This window comes from Solanum tuberosum, unplaced genomic scaffold (assembly GCF_000226075.1).
Source record: "Solanum tuberosum cultivar DM 1-3 516 R44 unplaced genomic scaffold, SolTub_3.0 scf00096, whole genome shotgun sequence".
Taxonomy (NCBI): domain Eukaryota; kingdom Viridiplantae; phylum Streptophyta; class Magnoliopsida; order Solanales; family Solanaceae; genus Solanum; species Solanum tuberosum.
Window position 1 is genome coordinate 231,546 of NW_006239025.1, and position 19,071 is coordinate 250,616.

Genomic DNA, 19,071 nt, shown 5'->3' on the forward strand with positions numbered 1-19,071 from the left:
TATATATATATATATATATATAATGTTTTACTCGAGCTAAGAATTATTTAGAAAAGTCTCTATATTTGCACCAGGTAGGATAAAGATTGTACACACCACTTGTGAAATCATATGGATTCGTTGTTGTTGCGTATATAAATGTTAAATTCCCTAATTTACTTCTTTATGTTTTAAATCTCCTTAGTGAAAATCTTGTTGTTATTCTCAATACTTATGTTCGTATTAAGAAATTCAAAAATTAAATTTAAAATCCTATCATTAACACATGAGTTTATAGTCCCGTGCGAGATCAAATTAGAATCTAAAACTTCAATTTAAAAAAGAAAAAGAAAAAGGCAACCCAATACACTAAGCTCAAAGAAAACGAAAAAGGCAACCCAATACACTAAGCTCTCGCTACATGGAGATGCGGAGAAGGCCTGAAACCACAAGAGTCTATTCTATACAGTCTTACCCTGCATTTTTGAGAGGCTTGGATCGAAAACTTTAATTGACTTACGAAAATCCAAACAAATTTAAAACGCAAAGAAGATGCAGATCGGAGAATACAGAAAAAATAGGAAAGTAACATGTTCATTCTTCATATTACATTGCCAATATCACAAAGACCATTTGGGCCACAAAGCAAAAGGTTCACTGGGCTCCTTACAAGAGACTACCAAAGTAACAGAACAGATAGCCATGGCTATGCCTGTTGCCACTTTCTCAAGGGCAAGAAAGTTCCGCGAAAGAGAAGGGAATGCACAGCAATATAACAGTAAGAACAAAAAAAGCAACCTTTACGCGGTATGAAGGTTTTTTTTTGGTGGTTGTTGAATCTCTTATATGCCTATGTATTTCTACTATCTACTAATCGACTGTTAGTGGCAACAGTCTGCATAATTTTCACAACTATACATCAAATATTAAACACTCAGAATAGGAGAAGGCATAGGATAATGCAGCAGAAAAGAAAGATGGATAATCTGTTAAGAGATTTTTCCACCTGCCTCATTCTAAAACCACCACTTCCTGGAATGGTGGAAGTGTTTGGGTGAGGATAAGCAAATAAACTTGTGTCTGAGTTCCCGAACATCCTTCCCAAAAACATTTCTCCGAATACCCCAACTGTTGGACTGGATAAACTGATTGTTGGAGTACCCCCAAAGCTGGATGGAGCTAAAGCAGCATAGCTACCAAAGGCAGAGGGGACGGATCGTCTGTGATGAAGTTGCTGACTCACGTGAGAAGATGGAGACAATGAATTAACGAGAGTTGATATCTCAATGGCTTGAGGCCTGCGTGGTACTACAACATCCCGTTGAGACTTCTTGGATTCAGATTCTGTGGATGATGTTCCACGGCCATAGAGAGGTACCAGCGATGAGTTTGAGATGTGAGCCTTACAGACTGGACATTTACATTTCTCTTCTGATCCCGGAGTTGAGCTATCAACCTGAAGCCACTTGTAAATGCAAGGCCAGCAGTAGAGGTGTCCGCAGAGGGTGACAACAGGATCGTGTGCTGAGTCGAGACAAATATTGCAATCATAACCTCCTGTTATATTGTCAGAACTTGACGTTGGAACTGGAACTGGAACTGCACTCCCTTTCTTAAGGGAAACATCTTCTTCAGATACAAAACTGAACATATCTTCACCAACAAAATTTTGTTCCAAAGCCATGAGATCTGTTAAAAGGACAAAATTTGCAAACAAATCAGCCACTAAAAGATCCATAGGAAGTAAATTGCCATCCCTAGAAAATTAACCTGAAAATCTACAAGGACAGGATCTATGATAACACTTTAAAACGAGAAATGAATCGTACAAATGAAAACATACATGTTTATCCGCACAGCATTATTATGATTGAATGTCAACAACTTCTAAACTTCAGATTTCCAAAAGACCACTCTATATAATTAGTATGACCATTTGGAAAGCAAAATGAAGAAGACAACTTAACAAAGCATCTTCCTAGTTCTTTTTTTCGTTTTCCTATCATTTAGAACTTGGCTTGTTGGGAGTATGCGTGTGACTAGTGAGGAGCAAGGGTTGCAAAAAATATAGTCCCAAGTAACCACGCTCTATTCAAGCACGAAATACTAAATCATAGGATTGCATCTATTCACTCGAATCCGTCTTCTTCAAAACAAAAGTAGTGGAAAAAATACGATGTAGCTAGAATCTATTTATAAACAAGAATTAGGTCCTGAAAAACTGAAATAGATCACAAAGCTAGAATATGACTAAAACTGCATTTCAATTCGTTTTGATTGAAAATACATTTGTTTGTCAAACTCCAGCCTACATTTCAATATCTAAAAGCCAAAAACACATAAAAACGCCATCGCAAAAGGTTAATATCTGTTTGCCAATAGGATATATATAAACATAAACTTTGATTGCACAAGTTGACATATAACAAAATTATCTCCCAAATTCCTCTTCTCATTTCTCCATTTCATAAATGCACGTGAAACTTTCCCTATCACGCATTCGAAACGAAACAAATAAAATTCTTCAATTTCTGAAACAAGTAAGCATGGCACAAAACTAAAATCATCAAAAGAACTCACTTGCACAAACACAAGCAGTTCAATGAATATAAAGATTTTCTTTTTCACAAAACTAATCAACACCATTAATTCTTTCTTTTTGGTTTCCAACCTAATACAACAATACCCGCATTAGAGCCCGACTATTCATAGCCCATCAATAGGGAAAGAGTTCCCTACCAAGATAATAGTATTTTTTTTTCATTTCTTGGCTCAAACCCGACACCTCTGGTTAAACATGGAAGAATCATATTCATCCCCGATCCCACCACATACCAACACTAACTACTCCTAACCATAACCAGGAACAATTAACCAAAAATTAAAGTAAGTTGACCGAATTCCTTCACAATGTCAAAATCCAAAATTAACAATCTTAACCTCACATTCAATGAGCAAATTGAAAATTTTCCATTTCTCCATGAACACAAAACTCAAAACAAACATAGATTACAATGAACAAAAATTATGACAAATAATTCAATCAATTCGAAAAATCACAATATGCAAAAACAAAGATCTCAAAAACATTAACACAAAAACAAAAAAGAAGATGAAGAACGTACCAATAGATGAAAAGCGTAAGGAAGAAGTTTCAATAATGGCGAATTGCAGAAGGAAAGGTAAAGAGGTAGTGAGAAAAAAGATGAAAAATTGAATGGAGGAGGATAACGGGTCGGTTTCGATATTTATTGGGGTTGTTTTTGTATTTATAGAAAGTTCAGTTCTTAATTTTCATTTTCTTATTATTACTTCTCAACCGCGTAATTTGAGAAAAGATAGGGACGTGCGTGTGACCCCATTTTCTCAGTAGTTACTATTTTTCTTCTTCGATGTTCAGTACTCCCTCCGTCCCTATTTACTTGTCCATATTTCCTTTTTTGGTTGTCCCTATTTAGTTGTCCATTTTGACAAATCAAGAAAGGACAACAATTTTTTTCCTATTATACCCTTATTTACACTTCTTGAAAATTGTAAAAGTGTATGTTGTTTCCCTCCAATTTATTTCACTTGAATTCAAATAAGTGGTTGTAATTTTGAAGTGAAAAGTTGTCATAAGGGTAAAATTGTAACTTCACTGTGCTAATCATTGTTGCCTTAATCTGTGTGCCATTTCTAAAGTGGACAACTAAAAAGGGACGGAGGGAGTATCTATTTTGAGCTCGATATATTTAAAATTTTGTCAAAAAATTTATCTAAAGAGTAAAATAGCTCATCAAGGACGATTAATGATTAAAGCTCTAACATAAAATATATAATTTTCTCGTTCGATGTTTAATATCTATTTTGAGCTCGATATATTTAAATTCTTATCGAAAAATTTATTTAAAGTGTAAAATAGCTCATCAAGGGTGATTTACGATTAAAGCTCTAACATAAAATATATAATGAAGAATGAAAAAAAAAAATTGTTACTCCATCACTCATTCACAATGCTTAGATTTTACTTTTTCGTTTAATCAAACTTTATTAACAATAACATGTTAGTATCTATTAATGTCAACGGAAGAATCTTTGAAGAGAAACTCCTCCAACTAGATATTTGTCTATTTTGATTTTTAGGGTCAAACTTGAAATCTTTGAATAATACAAAGAAATTTCATTTATTTTATTATGCCTTATGATTATTATTTCGAATTCGATGAACGTAGTGGTTCATGATTTGGATTCTTACATGTGATTTTATTTTTAAATATAATTAGTTATTGTGTATTTATATTACTTTATTAGTTTTAAGATGAATTTGAATATGAGTAAGATTTTTTGTTTTAAATTTCAGTACGGATAAATATATTAGATGGTTTTTTTGTAAGTCCTAATATTGATTGACAAGATTACTTGATACCTAATATTGATAGGAGAGTGATAAATATTGTGTAAAATTAATAAATATGTATATAAGTTAGACTCTAACATTATCATTATTGAAAAAAATAGTCTTTTCATTACTTTTTGCAAGTTGGATGAACTAGTTTGCCAAAAATAAGAAAATTGTGTTTGGAATGACATTATGTTTGGGAGAATAAGGTACAAAATAAAAACTTAAACATTATGACTAGAACACACGATTTTAAGAAATTTTCGTAACACCTTAATCATTAGACTAAACTTTTAACTTGTGTCAAGATGTGTCAATATATATATATATATATATAAAGTAAATTATTATAGGTAAATGTGTAGTTTACTATTTTAATACATGTATAACTAATACCATATAACTTATTTCACCTTCTATCCCGCATAAATTATATCTAGATTCCCTCATAAATTATGTATGTATGAATTATGTAGGATTATAAGAAATGCAACCAAACACTGTATAAAACTTATACGTGAATAACTTTTATACAAAGTTTTGAAACCTACCAACCAACGATTGTATAAAAGTAATACATTATTTGCTTTTATTCTATTTACAAACCAAACATGGTATAAAATAAATATACGAATAACCAAATTAATACACGAAGAATCAAAGATTGCAATATTAATATTTTAATAGGAGATAAACTTCTCACCAACTATAGTTTGGAGCAAAAAAAAAGCTATGTCTGTCTTACCACGGACCTACACAATACTTGGATATATACGTGACATGGACGGATAAGGATCAAAGGGACAATTGAAAGAAAACAAGAAAACATATGTGGATTAAAATTAAGAAATTGAAATTATGAGCAACAAGGGGCTAAAACTTTCAATTTCCACAACCCAAGATTAACCCTACTCAATAAAAAAAAAACAATCAACAAATGACCACAAATGAGAGACAATTTAATTGATCAAGCAAAGAAGTCAACTAACAATTCCAAGAGTTCACACTAATCATTCACTAATTTCTTAAGAAAATTACACTAGGCACTAAAGTTAGAAACTATAAATTTAAAAGTATTTAACTTCTTTTTTTATTCAAAGGATAGATTATATTATAAATGCTAAAGCAAAGAGGGGCTACTATGAGCAGTAGTGGTACTTGTTTGTGTTGTGGCATGGCCACTTACACGAGAATTACAAAATTTAGTTTTCCTTGAGTACATAGTTCCTAAAATGTTTATTGATATTGTATTGTTCACAAGCAATAGAAGACAATCAAAAACTTGGGTGCTCCAAAAAGTTGCATTTTAACCCTTCATTGCTTAGCATGTCTGCCACTCTATTTTGCTCCATGTAGATGTGGGTTGGTGGTGTTGTCCTTTGCTTATCCGTCAAGGGCCTCAATTTATAGATTAAGTTTTTATAGATAGGTTACCACTATAGCATATTAATAACTTCTTTGGGATCCATATTGATATCTAAGGGAGTTAGGTTGTTGACACTGCCATAATAAGACCCTGTTTGAAGGTTTGAAGCTCTGCTAGTTGCGGAGTGGTGCTGGTATCTTTGCTAAGGAAGCAACTAATCCAATCACCTTTGAATATATATATATATATATATATATATATTTATATATATACTCAAAATTAAACTTATATACAATGTAATTTCTGATAAAGAAGGATGTTGCTTGACACCCCTTAGCTAAGAATGGATCCGCCCCTAGTTATTTCACTATTTCTTGTGTTTGTATCAGAGAACTTTTTAAAAAAGTCATATATCTTCAGCAGTAAGTTGTATTTTCCTCTTTCTTCAGTCTTCAACTACCAAAAAGAAAAAGGGAAAAGTGTTGGTGGAATTTCAAAATCACTATACTATTATAAAGACAATCGAAGTGTGTTTTGGCACGTAAAGTGTGTTTATTTTTCTAATTTTTAGTATTTCATTGTTCAAAACATGTTTCAAAACTGACATATTAGTTATCTTTTTTTCGCCTTTTACCTCATTTCTATCTAGATATTTAAAAGCTATATGAAAAATATTTAAAGTCTCAATTCTTTTCATATTAATATTCTAAAAAAATATATCTTTAATAGTTAGTCAAAATTCATATAGATTTATTTTTTAAAAGTGAAGTATGACAAATAATATTATAAAATCGATGAAGTAATTCTTCTTAAACTATATCAGTGTTAATTTAATTGATACTCCCTCCGTCCCTATTTAGTTGTCCACTTTAGAAATGACACACAGATTAAGGCAACAATGATTAGCATAGTGAAGTTACAATTTACCCTTATAGTATAATTTACAATTCCAAAATAAATTCATTCAAGATAATTAATCAATGTTGGGAAGTTCATAAGTTTATTTACTTTATTTATGACAACTTTATTTAAATAAGGGTATAATAGAAAAAAAATTGTTGTCCTTTCTTAATTTGTCAAAATGGACAACTAAAAGAGGAAATATGGACAACTAAATAGGGACGGAGGAAGTACTTACATAGAGAGTAGTATACGTTTCTTATGACAATGAGTGCAAACTACACATGTTTATTAATTATTAAGTGTTTGATTAATTCTTATACTCCCTCCATTTCATACTCCCTCCGTCCACTATTGTCTGTCAGGTATATTAAAAATAGCTGTCCAAAATTAATTGTCAATTTAAACAATCAAGGATTAATTAGTCACTTTTTTCCAATTTTGCCCTTAATAATTACATAACTACTTTCAAAAGTACTGATCATTTTAAAGTTACTATACTACTTTAATGTGAAAAGTTATTTTTACATTTTTCAAAAGTACAAACCATTTTAAAGTTACAAGAAAACTTTTAAGAAATGCCCTTAGTTAGCTTAAGTTACTCTATAAATTACGTACAGTTCTTAAAGAGTCATTATATTAAGTACTACTCCATAAACATGGACACCATAACTCAAGTTAAAATTTCAGCAGATATTAAATTTTATAACAAATGCCATGTATTCTTTTATAATGTTAATTTTGGTGGGAAATTTTAAGTTTACATATTTTAAATTTGAAAGTTGAAAAAATTCATTCACGAAGAAAGCGGTAAAAAATTTCATTGAAGTAGTGTAGAAATTTTTAGTTCAATTGGAAAGTTATTTGGGTAGACGGTTGGTATTCTTTATAATATCTGGGTAGACTTTTGGTATTCTTTAGTTCACTTTTGATTGCTTTAGTCTTTATGCATTTAATACTCCTAACAAACAACAGTATTAAATGTAAAATTGCACGGTAAAAATACATTTAAGACTAGGTATTCTTTAGTTCAATAGGCTATTAACGAAGACCAATTTTCATAATGATTGATAGTAGGGTTATATTAGTCAAATTGCACCTTATATTAAATTTTTCTTAAGGGTTGTGCCAGATCTTATCCTGACAAACAATAGTGGACGGAGGGAGTTTTAACTTAAACTTTGAGGTGTTTCACACCCTTTAAAAAAGTAGGTTAGGACATAAATTGAATATAAATTTTCATTTTTACCCTTATTAATTATTGTCAAAAATAACTAAACATTAATTATAATAACTAATTCCAATACTAACTTAAAGGGTAAAATTGGAAGAATATTTTTAAAATAGTCTTGAAGATTGAAAACTTAAGTTAATTTGAAAAATGAAAAATGGCTCAAAGCTTAAGTTAATATGGAATGGAGGGAGTAGTATATAATTAATTATAGTTTTAGTCGAAAGTAATTAATGCTTTCATTTGGACCGTCAAAAAGTTCATTTGATTATGCTAATTCAATGCAAGAGCACGTTAATACTTGGAAAACAAGAGAAAGCATGAACGATTCATTTAGATTTGTGTAATGATAAGGACATATGTGAATCTCTAAATTTACGAGAATGTTGTTGCGCTCTTAACTTAAAATGACACTCGGCATAATTTACTATTTCAAATAATACATGAAAATTAAGTTAAAAAATAACAAGATACACAAAAAATTTATGATCGTGGTGTTCGGACCACCTTTCACACACCTCAATTGATTAATTCTGTAGAATACCTGTCACCTCCACTAACAATAACTTTGTCCACCAAAACTAAGACAGATGGAAAGAATCACATGAGATTTCACGATTCTCAACAACTTTATTGATCGATTGATTTAGATGTGTAACTAATAATATTACTATTATTCAAGATTTCTGATGTCTTATCCCTAACGAAAAACACATGCAACAACCTTCCAACTTTTTCTTTTGAGCAAATAATCAATGCTACGTCGGCTTTGAGTGGAACTTATCCACAATATGTTTTGACAGTTTTGAGTATCTTACAGCCTGTATGTCCATTATTTACAGAGACATAAAGTGGTGCACTTTTTTTTTTCCCTGTAGGTATATCAGAGGGATGGACCAATTAGTTTTTTAAACATACTGTCAATGCCATGTCAGCTGAGAATTATTATCCGCATATCAAAGGGCCTGATACACCCTCGTTACAAAAATGACTCACATATATATTTACCATTACACGAATGCCATGAATTGCAGCTCTCAGGGGCGGCTCAAACCCGTTGGTGGCCTAAGGCCAAAATCAAACTAGAGGCCTTAAAAAAAAAATTATAAATGTTTTTATTTTAAATCTATTTTTACAGCTTTTTGAGATGCAAAGTTGTTAATAATTTTTGTGTAGTCAATCTCTTCTAATAATTCTTTTTCAATCGATAATATAGCCAAACCACTTAATCTTTCTTGAGACATTATCGATCTTAAATAATATTTTATTATTGTTAATTTTGAAAAACTTCTTTCGGCTGAGGCGACTGTTACAGGAATTATTAACATTATTCTATAAGCAATGTACGCATTTGGAAAAGAATCAAGTCTTTTTATTTGATTGAGTATCTCAATTAAAGTATTGTCTTCTACTTTTATGATTTTCCTTAACACTCTTAATTCAGAAAATAAGTCTAAACCGTCAATATCAGAGTGAGTATTATGTTTTAAGGAACATTCAAGATTAAAACAATATTTTTTTGAATTCTCATCATTTAATGATCTCAATTTTTTCCCACTAAATAGAAAACCAAAAATATTTTCATATACTTCAAATTGTTCAAATCTATTTTGAAGTGAAAAGATGGCTTGGTCTACTATGTATAAGAAGTAATCAACTCTAAATGATTCTTCAAGAGATCTTGTGATTTCATTATCAACATTCTCATCAAATTGTTTTTTTCTATAAATTACACGTTTCTTACGAAATACAGGTTCTATATTCATCTCTAATGCAATTTCCTTAGCCGAAATCATAGTACTTGTAAATCCTTCTTCTCTATATGTTTTAAAAAAAGAAACTAAACCTCTTAATTGATCTATTGCGACATCAAAATCTAACAAATATTTTAAAACACTATTTACAATATCAAATAAAAAATATAATAAACATAAGACACAAAACAAAAATAATATTAGAAATTAGAATGATATTATCGAATTCAAAAGCTATGAAGACTTGATTTCCAAAAATGAATCGGGCTGCTGCAATATAGTTTTCTCCAAATTTAAAATATAAACTATCAATAGAACGAGTAAATTTTAAGCTTTGAATAAGAGAGAGATGTAAGATTAGAATAAAGAAAGTGAGAAGAAATAGAAGGGAGGATGATAGAATATATAAAAATAAAATTAGAAAAAAATAAGGTAAAAAAAAAAGATTACTTGTACACTAAAAATAAAAGTACACAACTTTTTATTGAAAAGTCAAAAAGTCATAATCATATCTATGATACTATCACTTCATTGAGCCGTTTTGCATTTATTGTCTTGGTTCTAACAATTTTTTTTAAAATTTAATCCTTCCTAATTATCTAAAAAATGGGGCCTTTGCATTTATTGTCTTAGTTCTAATATTTTTTTTAAAAATTTAATCCTACCTAATTAACTAAAAAATGAGGCCCCCTAAAATTGGGGGCCTAAGGCAAAAGACTTTTTTTTAAGCCTTTACAGCCGCCCTCTATTAAACACAAATTTGCCATCACCTGTCAGCAAGGTATAGAACAGCCCAGAAAACCTCTGTAGAGAGTACTGAACTCACAAATCCAAAGATTACTGAAAAACATATATAGCATGTTGCTTTGATGCTACAGGCACCAAACAAGGTAGGAAATATTCGAGTTTTTATTCAAAGCATCAGTAGGATTATGCTTTGTTAAAAGCATTTATAAATAAAAGTGAATTTCTAAACATGAGAAACAATCAACGTAACGTTTAAGTAAGGGGAAACACAATGCAACCCAACTATACAGGAGCATTACTGGTTTACTTAAACGATTGCCGCACTGGAGGCTGAAAGGGAATATATGAGTAAATTCCCAGATAATATATCTATATATGCAACATTTTACAAGAATTTTTCTATGGAGGTGGTAAGTGTTGATTTAGGAACTGCACCAATGATTGCATCTTTCTTCTCTCCATTCTTGAATATCATCACAGTTGGGATGCTTCGGATTCCAAATTCGGTTGCAATGGAAGGACTTTCATCTGTGTTCAGCTTCAAACATGTAAGCTTGCCAACATATTCCTTTGCTAGTTCATCAATGACAGGGTGGATCATTCGGCAAGGACCACACCACGGAGCCCAAAATTCAACCAGTACAGGTACAGTAGACTCGACTACAAGTGTCTTCCATGTTTTATCACTAACAGCAGCCACTGCAATTTCCAAGAACTGTGTTAAACCAGCAAATGATGCTAACTATAATGATTAATGGGAATTCTACAAAAGCAATTCTCTCTATCATTAACTAGACAGGAAAAGTTTGTGTATCCAAGTTTCTAAAAAACTAATCATATTATGGCAGCTAAAGAGCAAAGTTGACAACATAGATTCCCATTTTCCCAACTAACCATGGCTAATATAAGTATATAACTGGTGCAACATCTACATCTCACACACAAGGTGCTTAAGCCAAGGTGAAACATGAAGATTCTGCAAGGCGAAGGAAGCACTGATATGCCTAACAATGTTTATTCCCTAAGATTGGCAGTAGCTTCACAAGTAACTCTATCAGTATTCAACATGTGTAGTTCAAGTTGATAGTACTTCTAAATAGTAGCAAAGAATACCTCATCATGAGCAATCAATATGCTAGCAACCAATATTCAATGAATTCTTAGCAGGTAAGTGAAACTATGAAAGCAGCAAAGCTTTGAGGGAATTATACCATAGCATCCCTATGACATCTTTTACCATTTATTGAGCTTATTGTCTTGACATACTAGTTCCCTTATATAAATTGTTAAAGAGCACAGACCAACATCGTTTTTTATAACCGAGAAATCCTCAAGAGTCAGTGGCGCATGGTTTGAAACTTGGTGGATATAAACCCACCTCACTACCCTTTTCCACTTAAATACCACGCATACCATGCTATTATCTGCAGTAGGATTCAAACCATTACATGTGCCTAACATACTATTTCCAATAGAAAAGGAAACAAAGTAAAGAAGCTAACAAGAGGAGCTATGAAAGATAAAGAAGCTAACAAGAGGAGCTATGAAAGATTGAAGGAAAGAGCTTAGTGCAGGGAACATTACAAGGGTCTTGTGGGAGACGTCAGGTGGTTGTGAAAGGTGAAGGAGCACATGAACGATGTTCCCAATTTTTTTATACGAAGGATGATTCAAATGCTTTGCATTCTCTTGTTTCTTTTCTTTTCTTTGCAGAGTATTACAACATAATTCTTGTCTCTTAGACTCCTAAAGGATGTCTAACACGAGTAAACGACATTTTACTTGTGGTTTTCCTGGACAAATTCCAGTTATACTAACCTGAGAACTAATCCAAAGTTATAAGCTATGTGCACAAAAAATCAAACGGAACCTATGATGCTCTTACTTGCCTTCGATGTATCAGGATTTAAACAAGAGTGAAGAGAAAACACAAAACTTGAGCATCAATGCTAGAGGATTTCCTTCCCTTCTTTTCTATGGAAAGTATCCGAACGTTCAATCTTCAACTTAGCTAGTACTAAATGACAATAATCAGCTCAGTATCCAAGGAAAAGATAAAGCATACTATGTTCTCAAATCTGCCAATCATCCTCACTACTGACTCTCGCATACTACATAAATCTAATTCAACTAATAAGGAAATTAGGGAAACAAAGTAACCAACACCAAAATACCAAAACTCACAAGCAGAATACAAGGAAAGGCACATATTGTTCACGATTTCATTTCCCATTCCAAGTAAATATACCTTGTATACGAAATATAACTCAAGTTACTTCTATTACTATGAGAGCTTATAACCTGTTGAGAACAGATAAAACTAAAAATTAACTCTAGTAGAAACTTCCACTGGTAACGCAATTGAATTTCTTTTCACCAAGAGCTAAGGCTTAAAGGAGCACGGAGAATCTCAATATAAAGAGGAGTAACAAATACTTTTAGTTATAAAATACCTTCGACGGCAGTATTCTGAGCTTCGCAAACGACTCGTCCTCCTCGGGGAATGATTTTAGAGCATGAGCTAGTGGATACGGATGAGCGAATTGGCTGGATCTTAAGGCCGCTGAATTGAGAGAATCTAACAGAGGAACGAGGACCGGAGAAGGAATAACCGGCGACCGGAGCAAGCGACGACGACGGCAGCGCCGATGCGCGTGGGACTGTAATAGTTTCTAGTACAGCAGCCATGGAAAGAGAAGAGAGAGACAGAGAGAGAGTGTGTGGATAGTGGGAAAGATGGTGAGGAGAGAGGGAGTGGATATTTACATAGAGATAGTGAGGTCTGTGGCTGAGGCAAAAACAGTTCGGTTATTGAGTTTTTTTTTTTTAGAAAAGTTTCTACCCGTGTTTGATATTCGTATTGAAATCTTGATTAATTTAAATTACGTATTATAAGCCTCATATTGGATGTTTATATTGAAATCTTGCCTAAATCTGAATTAGGTACTATAAGCCCTATATAAGATTGGATGTTTATATTGAAATCTTGCCTAAATCTGAATTAGGTACTATAAGCCCTATATAAGATTGGATGTTTATATTGAAATCTTGCCTAAATCTGAATTAGGTACTATAAGCCCTATATAAGATTGGATGTTTATATTGAAATCTTGCCTAAATCTGAATTAGGTACTATAAGCCCTATATAAGATTGGATGTTTATATTGAAATCTTGCCTAAATCTGAATTAGGTACTATAAGCCCTATATAAGATAGCCCTATATAAGATGACAGTGACGCTTTCAATAAAATTTCTTCTTATCCAAAATTTCAAATTAAGAATGAAATAGTCCCAAAATTACGTTTCAATACATATCGGTGTTTGTTTGTAGAGTTGGGTGAGCAGATGGATGAATGGATGAGGAGTTTTGTGTCTCTATCATCCATGCTCTCAGGTAATGCTGTTATACATTTTTATTAGATTTGGGCCACTAGATACTTGGGCTGATTACAGTACTCTTAACAGGCCCATTTTGAACCTATAAAGATATTCTTTGAGAAAATAGCCTAATTTGCCATGTACTATTTGATAATTGGACAATTTTATCCTCTGATAATTTTCCTACTATAATCTTATCCCTTAATAGGAAAAAAAGTCTCTTTGTTGCCTTATACAGTGTTTCAGCCTAATGATAGTTCAAAATTATAGTTAAAAGTTATGGAGTAAATTTGAACATTTTTTTTTTATGACAAGTGTATAAATGAACAAAAGTCCAGATGAAAGAAATTGTAGTGGGATAGTAATTTATTATTAATCATATATCTCGAATTCAAGTTTGAAAATAAAATTGACTTTAACAAGAAATACTTCACTCCAATGTAGGACTTGTGAACACACGGTTAATTAGACTCCAAAGAAACAAAACAAGAAAAACATAGATAAAAAAAGAAAGTGTAATTGGAGTTGGTAGAAGAGGAGACAAAAAGTGTGAAACCATTGGGAAGCACAACCTTTAGGAATCAATCTCCCATGCCATCCTCGTGTAGTCAGAGTACTATTAGCACAAAGACTTAGAACTTAGAACCTCCCAACCCAACATGCCCATTATTATTCTCCGCCTTTTCTCCCTATTAAGTATCGCCATTTCCACGCCTACCACAACGGCACCAATTAATACTTTTCTGCGTGTATTAAATTTTGCATAAATAATATTTATATTGTTCTAACCTGCTATCAAACGACTTCGTAGAAAAATATTATATTAGTATATCAGGTAGTTGGTCAAATGGAAGTTCAAACGTACCAGCACTGGCCCTGTGGTTGGGTCAGTCTGTTTCTCTGAATGGTCAAAAGTTTCAACTCACGTTTTTATGAATAGAGACAAATTCAGCCCAAATCAATATTGGAAACAGTAGCTAGCAGCAATAACTCCTGAAAAATGCCCATGCATTCATCTTCTTCTTCTCTTTCACGGCGCCAGAAGCCTAATAACAACAACGAAAATGTCATTAGCAAGTCTATGTCGGCAGAAGAAGAAGTGAAGCTTGCAGCTCTCGCTATCACCCTTAACATACGGCTCAGATCAGCAGATATGCCTTTCGCCATGCAAGCATATGCCCTTCGTTACGCCAGAACTCTCCTCCTCCAACCTGCAAATCACCGCCCAAATCCCTCCCTCCTGGCTCGCTACCTCAAAAAGGTGAGTTTGATTCTTCCTTCGTTTCAAATTTGAGTTGGAATCTGAAAATTTGACGCTGGTGAAACTTTTGTGGATTTTTAGGAGTTTGATTCGATGTATGGACCGGCATGGCACTGTGTGGTGGGGAAGAGTTTCGGATCTTTTGTGACTCATTCACCTGGTGGATTTGTGTATTTTTCACTTGAATCGTTCTCGTTTCTTCTGTTCAAGACGGAGGTTCAGTTGATCACGGAAGCAGTAGTACCAACACCTGCTGCCCGCTGATTCATATATTTCTGGTTGCTGCAGCTGACGGAGATGGTTGTCCCCTGTTCGGTGGTTAGTTTCGCAATCTGCATTTGAAACAGATATAGCAGCTGCTAACTTGTTTTGGAGTTAATTTCACATATGATTGTACATGATAATATTGATATTTCTCTAAGAAAAAACATACATGTAGCATCCTATTTCTAAGTTCTTTCATCTTCAAATACATAATTCAGCAATATCAATGGTGCACTAATTTAAATGGAGATGGTTCCAGAAAGCTCAATGTCGCTCTAGACCACCAAAATCATCCAATAGAATCTTACTCTGCTCCCGCATGAACTGCTCTATCTTGCCTACATCTTCCCGGGTGTCAACACCGTGAGTCTCATGGTCAACTTTTATCACCTGCATACAGGACGAGATTCATCTACTATATAAAAAAACACTCTGATAGATAATCAGAACAAGAGGAGCAAACAAACTAGGAAAATTAGAAAAGCAAGCAATTCAACTTTATCAACGATTTTTCTTATTAGGTTCTCCGTTTAACTTACAATTTTTCTGTCTACATATGGTAAGTACTTACTCGCACCCGGTATTAACAAAAGAAATTGTACTTAGCAGTTAAAAATTAAGGTGAGAATTCATATCATTTTAACCCATGGTTGAGTGAGAAATGTGTACGAAAGACACATGTCTTACATTCATTGATTTAGTGTTAACATCAGTGCTGGTAAGTTTCTATCGTCTATCTATTTTGTATCATTGTAGGAGAATAACTTTTCTTTTTCGTTGGAACTGTTTTCTCCACAATATTCACACACAAACACTTACGATACAAAGGTAAGTTGACGAAATCTCCAAATTTGTAATTTAGAGTACAAGTAAACAGATAAGTCAAGCTAGCAGATATGGTACCTTCATCTTGTATCCATTCTCAAGGACCTTCAACTGTTCAAGGTCTTCTTCAAGTTGCAACGGTGTAGGTTCCAATTCTGAGTATATTTTCAGGAACTTGGAATCATAGCTCTGGATATGAACAATTGTTCATCAGTTAAACAAGATTTTTTTCAGAAAAAACTAATGATAGTTGCACTATAGATGTATCACCCAATACCTGAATTGCAAGTAAGGAAACTGAGGATTAACCTTGCCAGACCTGAAAGTTTGCACAAAAGTGATCAGGTTTATCACACGGTAGATAAGAAATACCACTGCATTAGACTTTTAAGAAAATTATGACTAACTTGTTATAAGGGATCAATCCTCGTGAAAAATAGATTGCATAACCACGATTGTCAACCACACATTTAACACAATTTGGATCAAATGCATCCTCAGGTTTCAAAGACGTCACAGCAGTGCTAAATACCGCATCTGGTGCAGCCTGCATAAATACAGAGTCCTCAGAAAATTAATATCACTTCATAAATGGGAAACTATACCAAGTCATACTAATTTAAACTAGACTAATGCAGTTTTATATTGACCTTCATCTGATATCTTCCTTAGATATTATATAAAGCTCTTCCTCAAACAATCTCATTAAATTTCAAGATTGATATAACTCCAAAACACTTTGTTAAGGGCCAATTCTAACATTAATCTCCCCGATCAATCTATGTTACTCAATATATGATGAAGATAATAGTTGACACAGGGTCTGAAATGTTTATATCTTCACTTTGTCAAGAACACTGTGTTCTACCGTTAATTTGTTTACCCACTTTTTCCTGATAAGTGGCTGCAATTACATTTTATATTACTTTGAGCGAGCACAGCATTAGTGTAATCCTATCCCTCTCTCTAACAATATTTAACCAACTTACTAACATTAACAGAGTAATATACAGAAATACACGTCTAAAAATGTGAAGTTTGAGTCAGTATGAGTACGATAAGCCACTACCATATGAGGTAGCTATTTCGATTGAGCATATATTCAGGAAGAAAGTATAAATTCGCTATTATTTACCTGCAGGGCTTTGACAATGCCATCTATTATCTCAGGTTCAATAAGAGGTTCATCTCCTTGTATGTTAACAACAATGTCATATTTCTTCCCAAGCTTTTGAAGTGCTTCATTACAACGCTCGGTTCCTCCAATTTAACAACTGAGCATTAGCAATTTAACAGACTGACATTCACAGAAGTAGCAAAATTTAGGATTAAGAAAACGAGCGGATCTTATGTTTACCATTTCTACATGATTCAGAGGTCATTATTACTTCAGCACCAAAACCTTGACAGCACTCTGCTATCTTTTCATCATCTGTTGCCACAACTGTTAAATAATGCAAACATATCAGCACCTGTGATCACTACACCAACTATTGCTTCTCTTTTCTTTCCTATTTTTCTTTGTCGGGGGTTGGAGTTATGAAAAACAGTCAAGTTATGTGAAATGAAGACGTACCAACGTGATCCAATGTAGCAGCAAGTATTTAGCCTGTTCCCATGTTCTCTGCAATTACAAATTTGAATGTGGTGAGGGTGTCAACTCCATTCGAAACAATCACTATGATAGTGCATCCTGATTAAAGTTACACCAGAAGTTATCTATTTCAAACAAAGAGATTGCACTAGGAATATTATATACAGTTTCCGAAAAAATTCAGTAATTACATACTTCAGTTAAGTTGAAATCTGTTACCAAGTGGGGAGGCAGATGCCTAGTAGATATCATCTCACAATATAATGGGTTCAATACTAAGAACGTTAAATATTGAACTCATAATGCTTAAATCCCGGATTCGCATCCATTTTGTAATCTGTGCTCCATTTAGACCATTATCTTCTCAATAGACAAAAATCTTACAATTTATATACGCTAAAAGGACTGACCCGGCTCCAACACCTGCCGGATTGGACAAGGTACGCACGAGCACCGAGAGCGGCGGCCATTGCAGCTCCTACAGCTAGACCACTTAGGATCCATGATTTTGAAGAGCTAGATGATGACGACGACGAATAACATGAACTAAAGATCGGCATTTGCTCTTTTTGTTAACGAAAGAGAATGGAGAGTTGAATTTTTTTTGGCAAATCTAGTTATGCTCCATAAGGCATCAAAAAGAAAAGAAAATTATTACAACTAAAAGACATGTATTTGGATTATTCAATGCTTATATATGACCTGTAAATGATTTGCCGAATACCAAATGGTACTAATGTCTCATACCAAACCCAAATACCATAATTCTAAAATTTTACTCTCGAATACCATACCAAATACCAAATTACCAAATATCAAATAACCAAAAATTTCGGTTCGGTTCAATATTCGCATGCCCACCCTACTTGTACTATTCTCCATGGAGAGAGTGCACAAGGTGCAATTGTTGTTAGCTTATGATTCTCTTACTCCATCTTATCTTAAATTAAAATGTGCTCTTTTATCTCTCTTTGTTACATCTATACTATTTTTATGATTTGTTTGTTTAATCTTAATTTGGCACAGAGTTATAGAGTAAAATTATTAGAACGTATAAAAGTGATCTTAGACCTATTTGCATGGAAAATTAAAACTAAAAAGGAAAGCAAATAAAACAAATTGAAAAGAGAATGAACCTAACAATTTCATTGATCAGCAAAAGCAAAAATAAACTGATACTATTAGCATATAAGAAACGAAAAAGGACTTGGTCCAAATTTCATGCTGTAAAAGCGCCGCCGCCACGGGAACCACCACTACGGCCGCCGCCACGGGAACCACCACGACGGCCATAGTCATCCTCATCAGAATCATCGCAGCTTCCATACACATCATCAAATCCCTTCGGTTCATCATCATCAGAATCGTCAAAATTATCTTCATCATCAGAATC

At 33.2% G+C, this 19,071-nt stretch overlaps 3 protein-coding genes and 1 pseudogene across 3 annotated transcripts; 1 reads left to right on the forward strand and 3 right to left on the reverse strand.

The window, feature by feature from the left end:
* Positions 1 to 557: 557 nt before the first annotated feature.
* LOC102587708 (E3 ubiquitin-protein ligase RMA3-like) lies at positions 558 to 3,239 on the reverse strand. The gene is made up of 2 exons (XM_006348183.2): positions 3,105 to 3,239; positions 558 to 1,668 (listed from the first exon to the last, which is right to left on the reverse strand). The coding sequence occupies exon 2, from the start codon at positions 1,661 to 1,663 to the stop codon at positions 914 to 916; it is 750 nt and encodes a 249-aa protein (XP_006348245.1). The 5' UTR covers positions 1,664 to 1,668; positions 3,105 to 3,239; the 3' UTR covers positions 558 to 913.
* A 7,260-nt stretch (positions 3,240 to 10,499) lies between these two features.
* LOC102588026 (thioredoxin-1) lies at positions 10,500 to 13,135 on the reverse strand. The gene is made up of 2 exons (XM_006348184.2): positions 12,809 to 13,135; positions 10,500 to 11,054 (listed from the first exon to the last, which is right to left on the reverse strand). Exons 1-2 carry the CDS (start codon positions 13,041 to 13,043, stop codon positions 10,741 to 10,743), a joined length of 549 nt encoding a protein of 182 aa, XP_006348246.1. The 5' UTR covers positions 13,044 to 13,135; the 3' UTR covers positions 10,500 to 10,740.
* A 1,367-nt stretch (positions 13,136 to 14,502) lies between these two features.
* On the forward strand, positions 14,503 to 15,441 carry LOC102588356 (dynein light chain LC6, flagellar outer arm-like). The gene is made up of 2 exons (XM_006348185.2): positions 14,503 to 14,995; positions 15,077 to 15,441. The coding sequence occupies exons 1-2, from the start codon at positions 14,735 to 14,737 to the stop codon at positions 15,257 to 15,259; spliced, it is 444 nt and encodes a 147-aa protein (XP_006348247.1). The 5' UTR covers positions 14,503 to 14,734; the 3' UTR covers positions 15,260 to 15,441.
* A 95-nt stretch (positions 15,442 to 15,536) lies between these two features.
* LOC102578534 (3-deoxy-manno-octulosonate cytidylyltransferase, mitochondrial-like) lies at positions 15,537 to 18,238 on the reverse strand (annotated as a pseudogene).
* Positions 18,239 to 19,071: the final 833 nt, after the last annotated feature.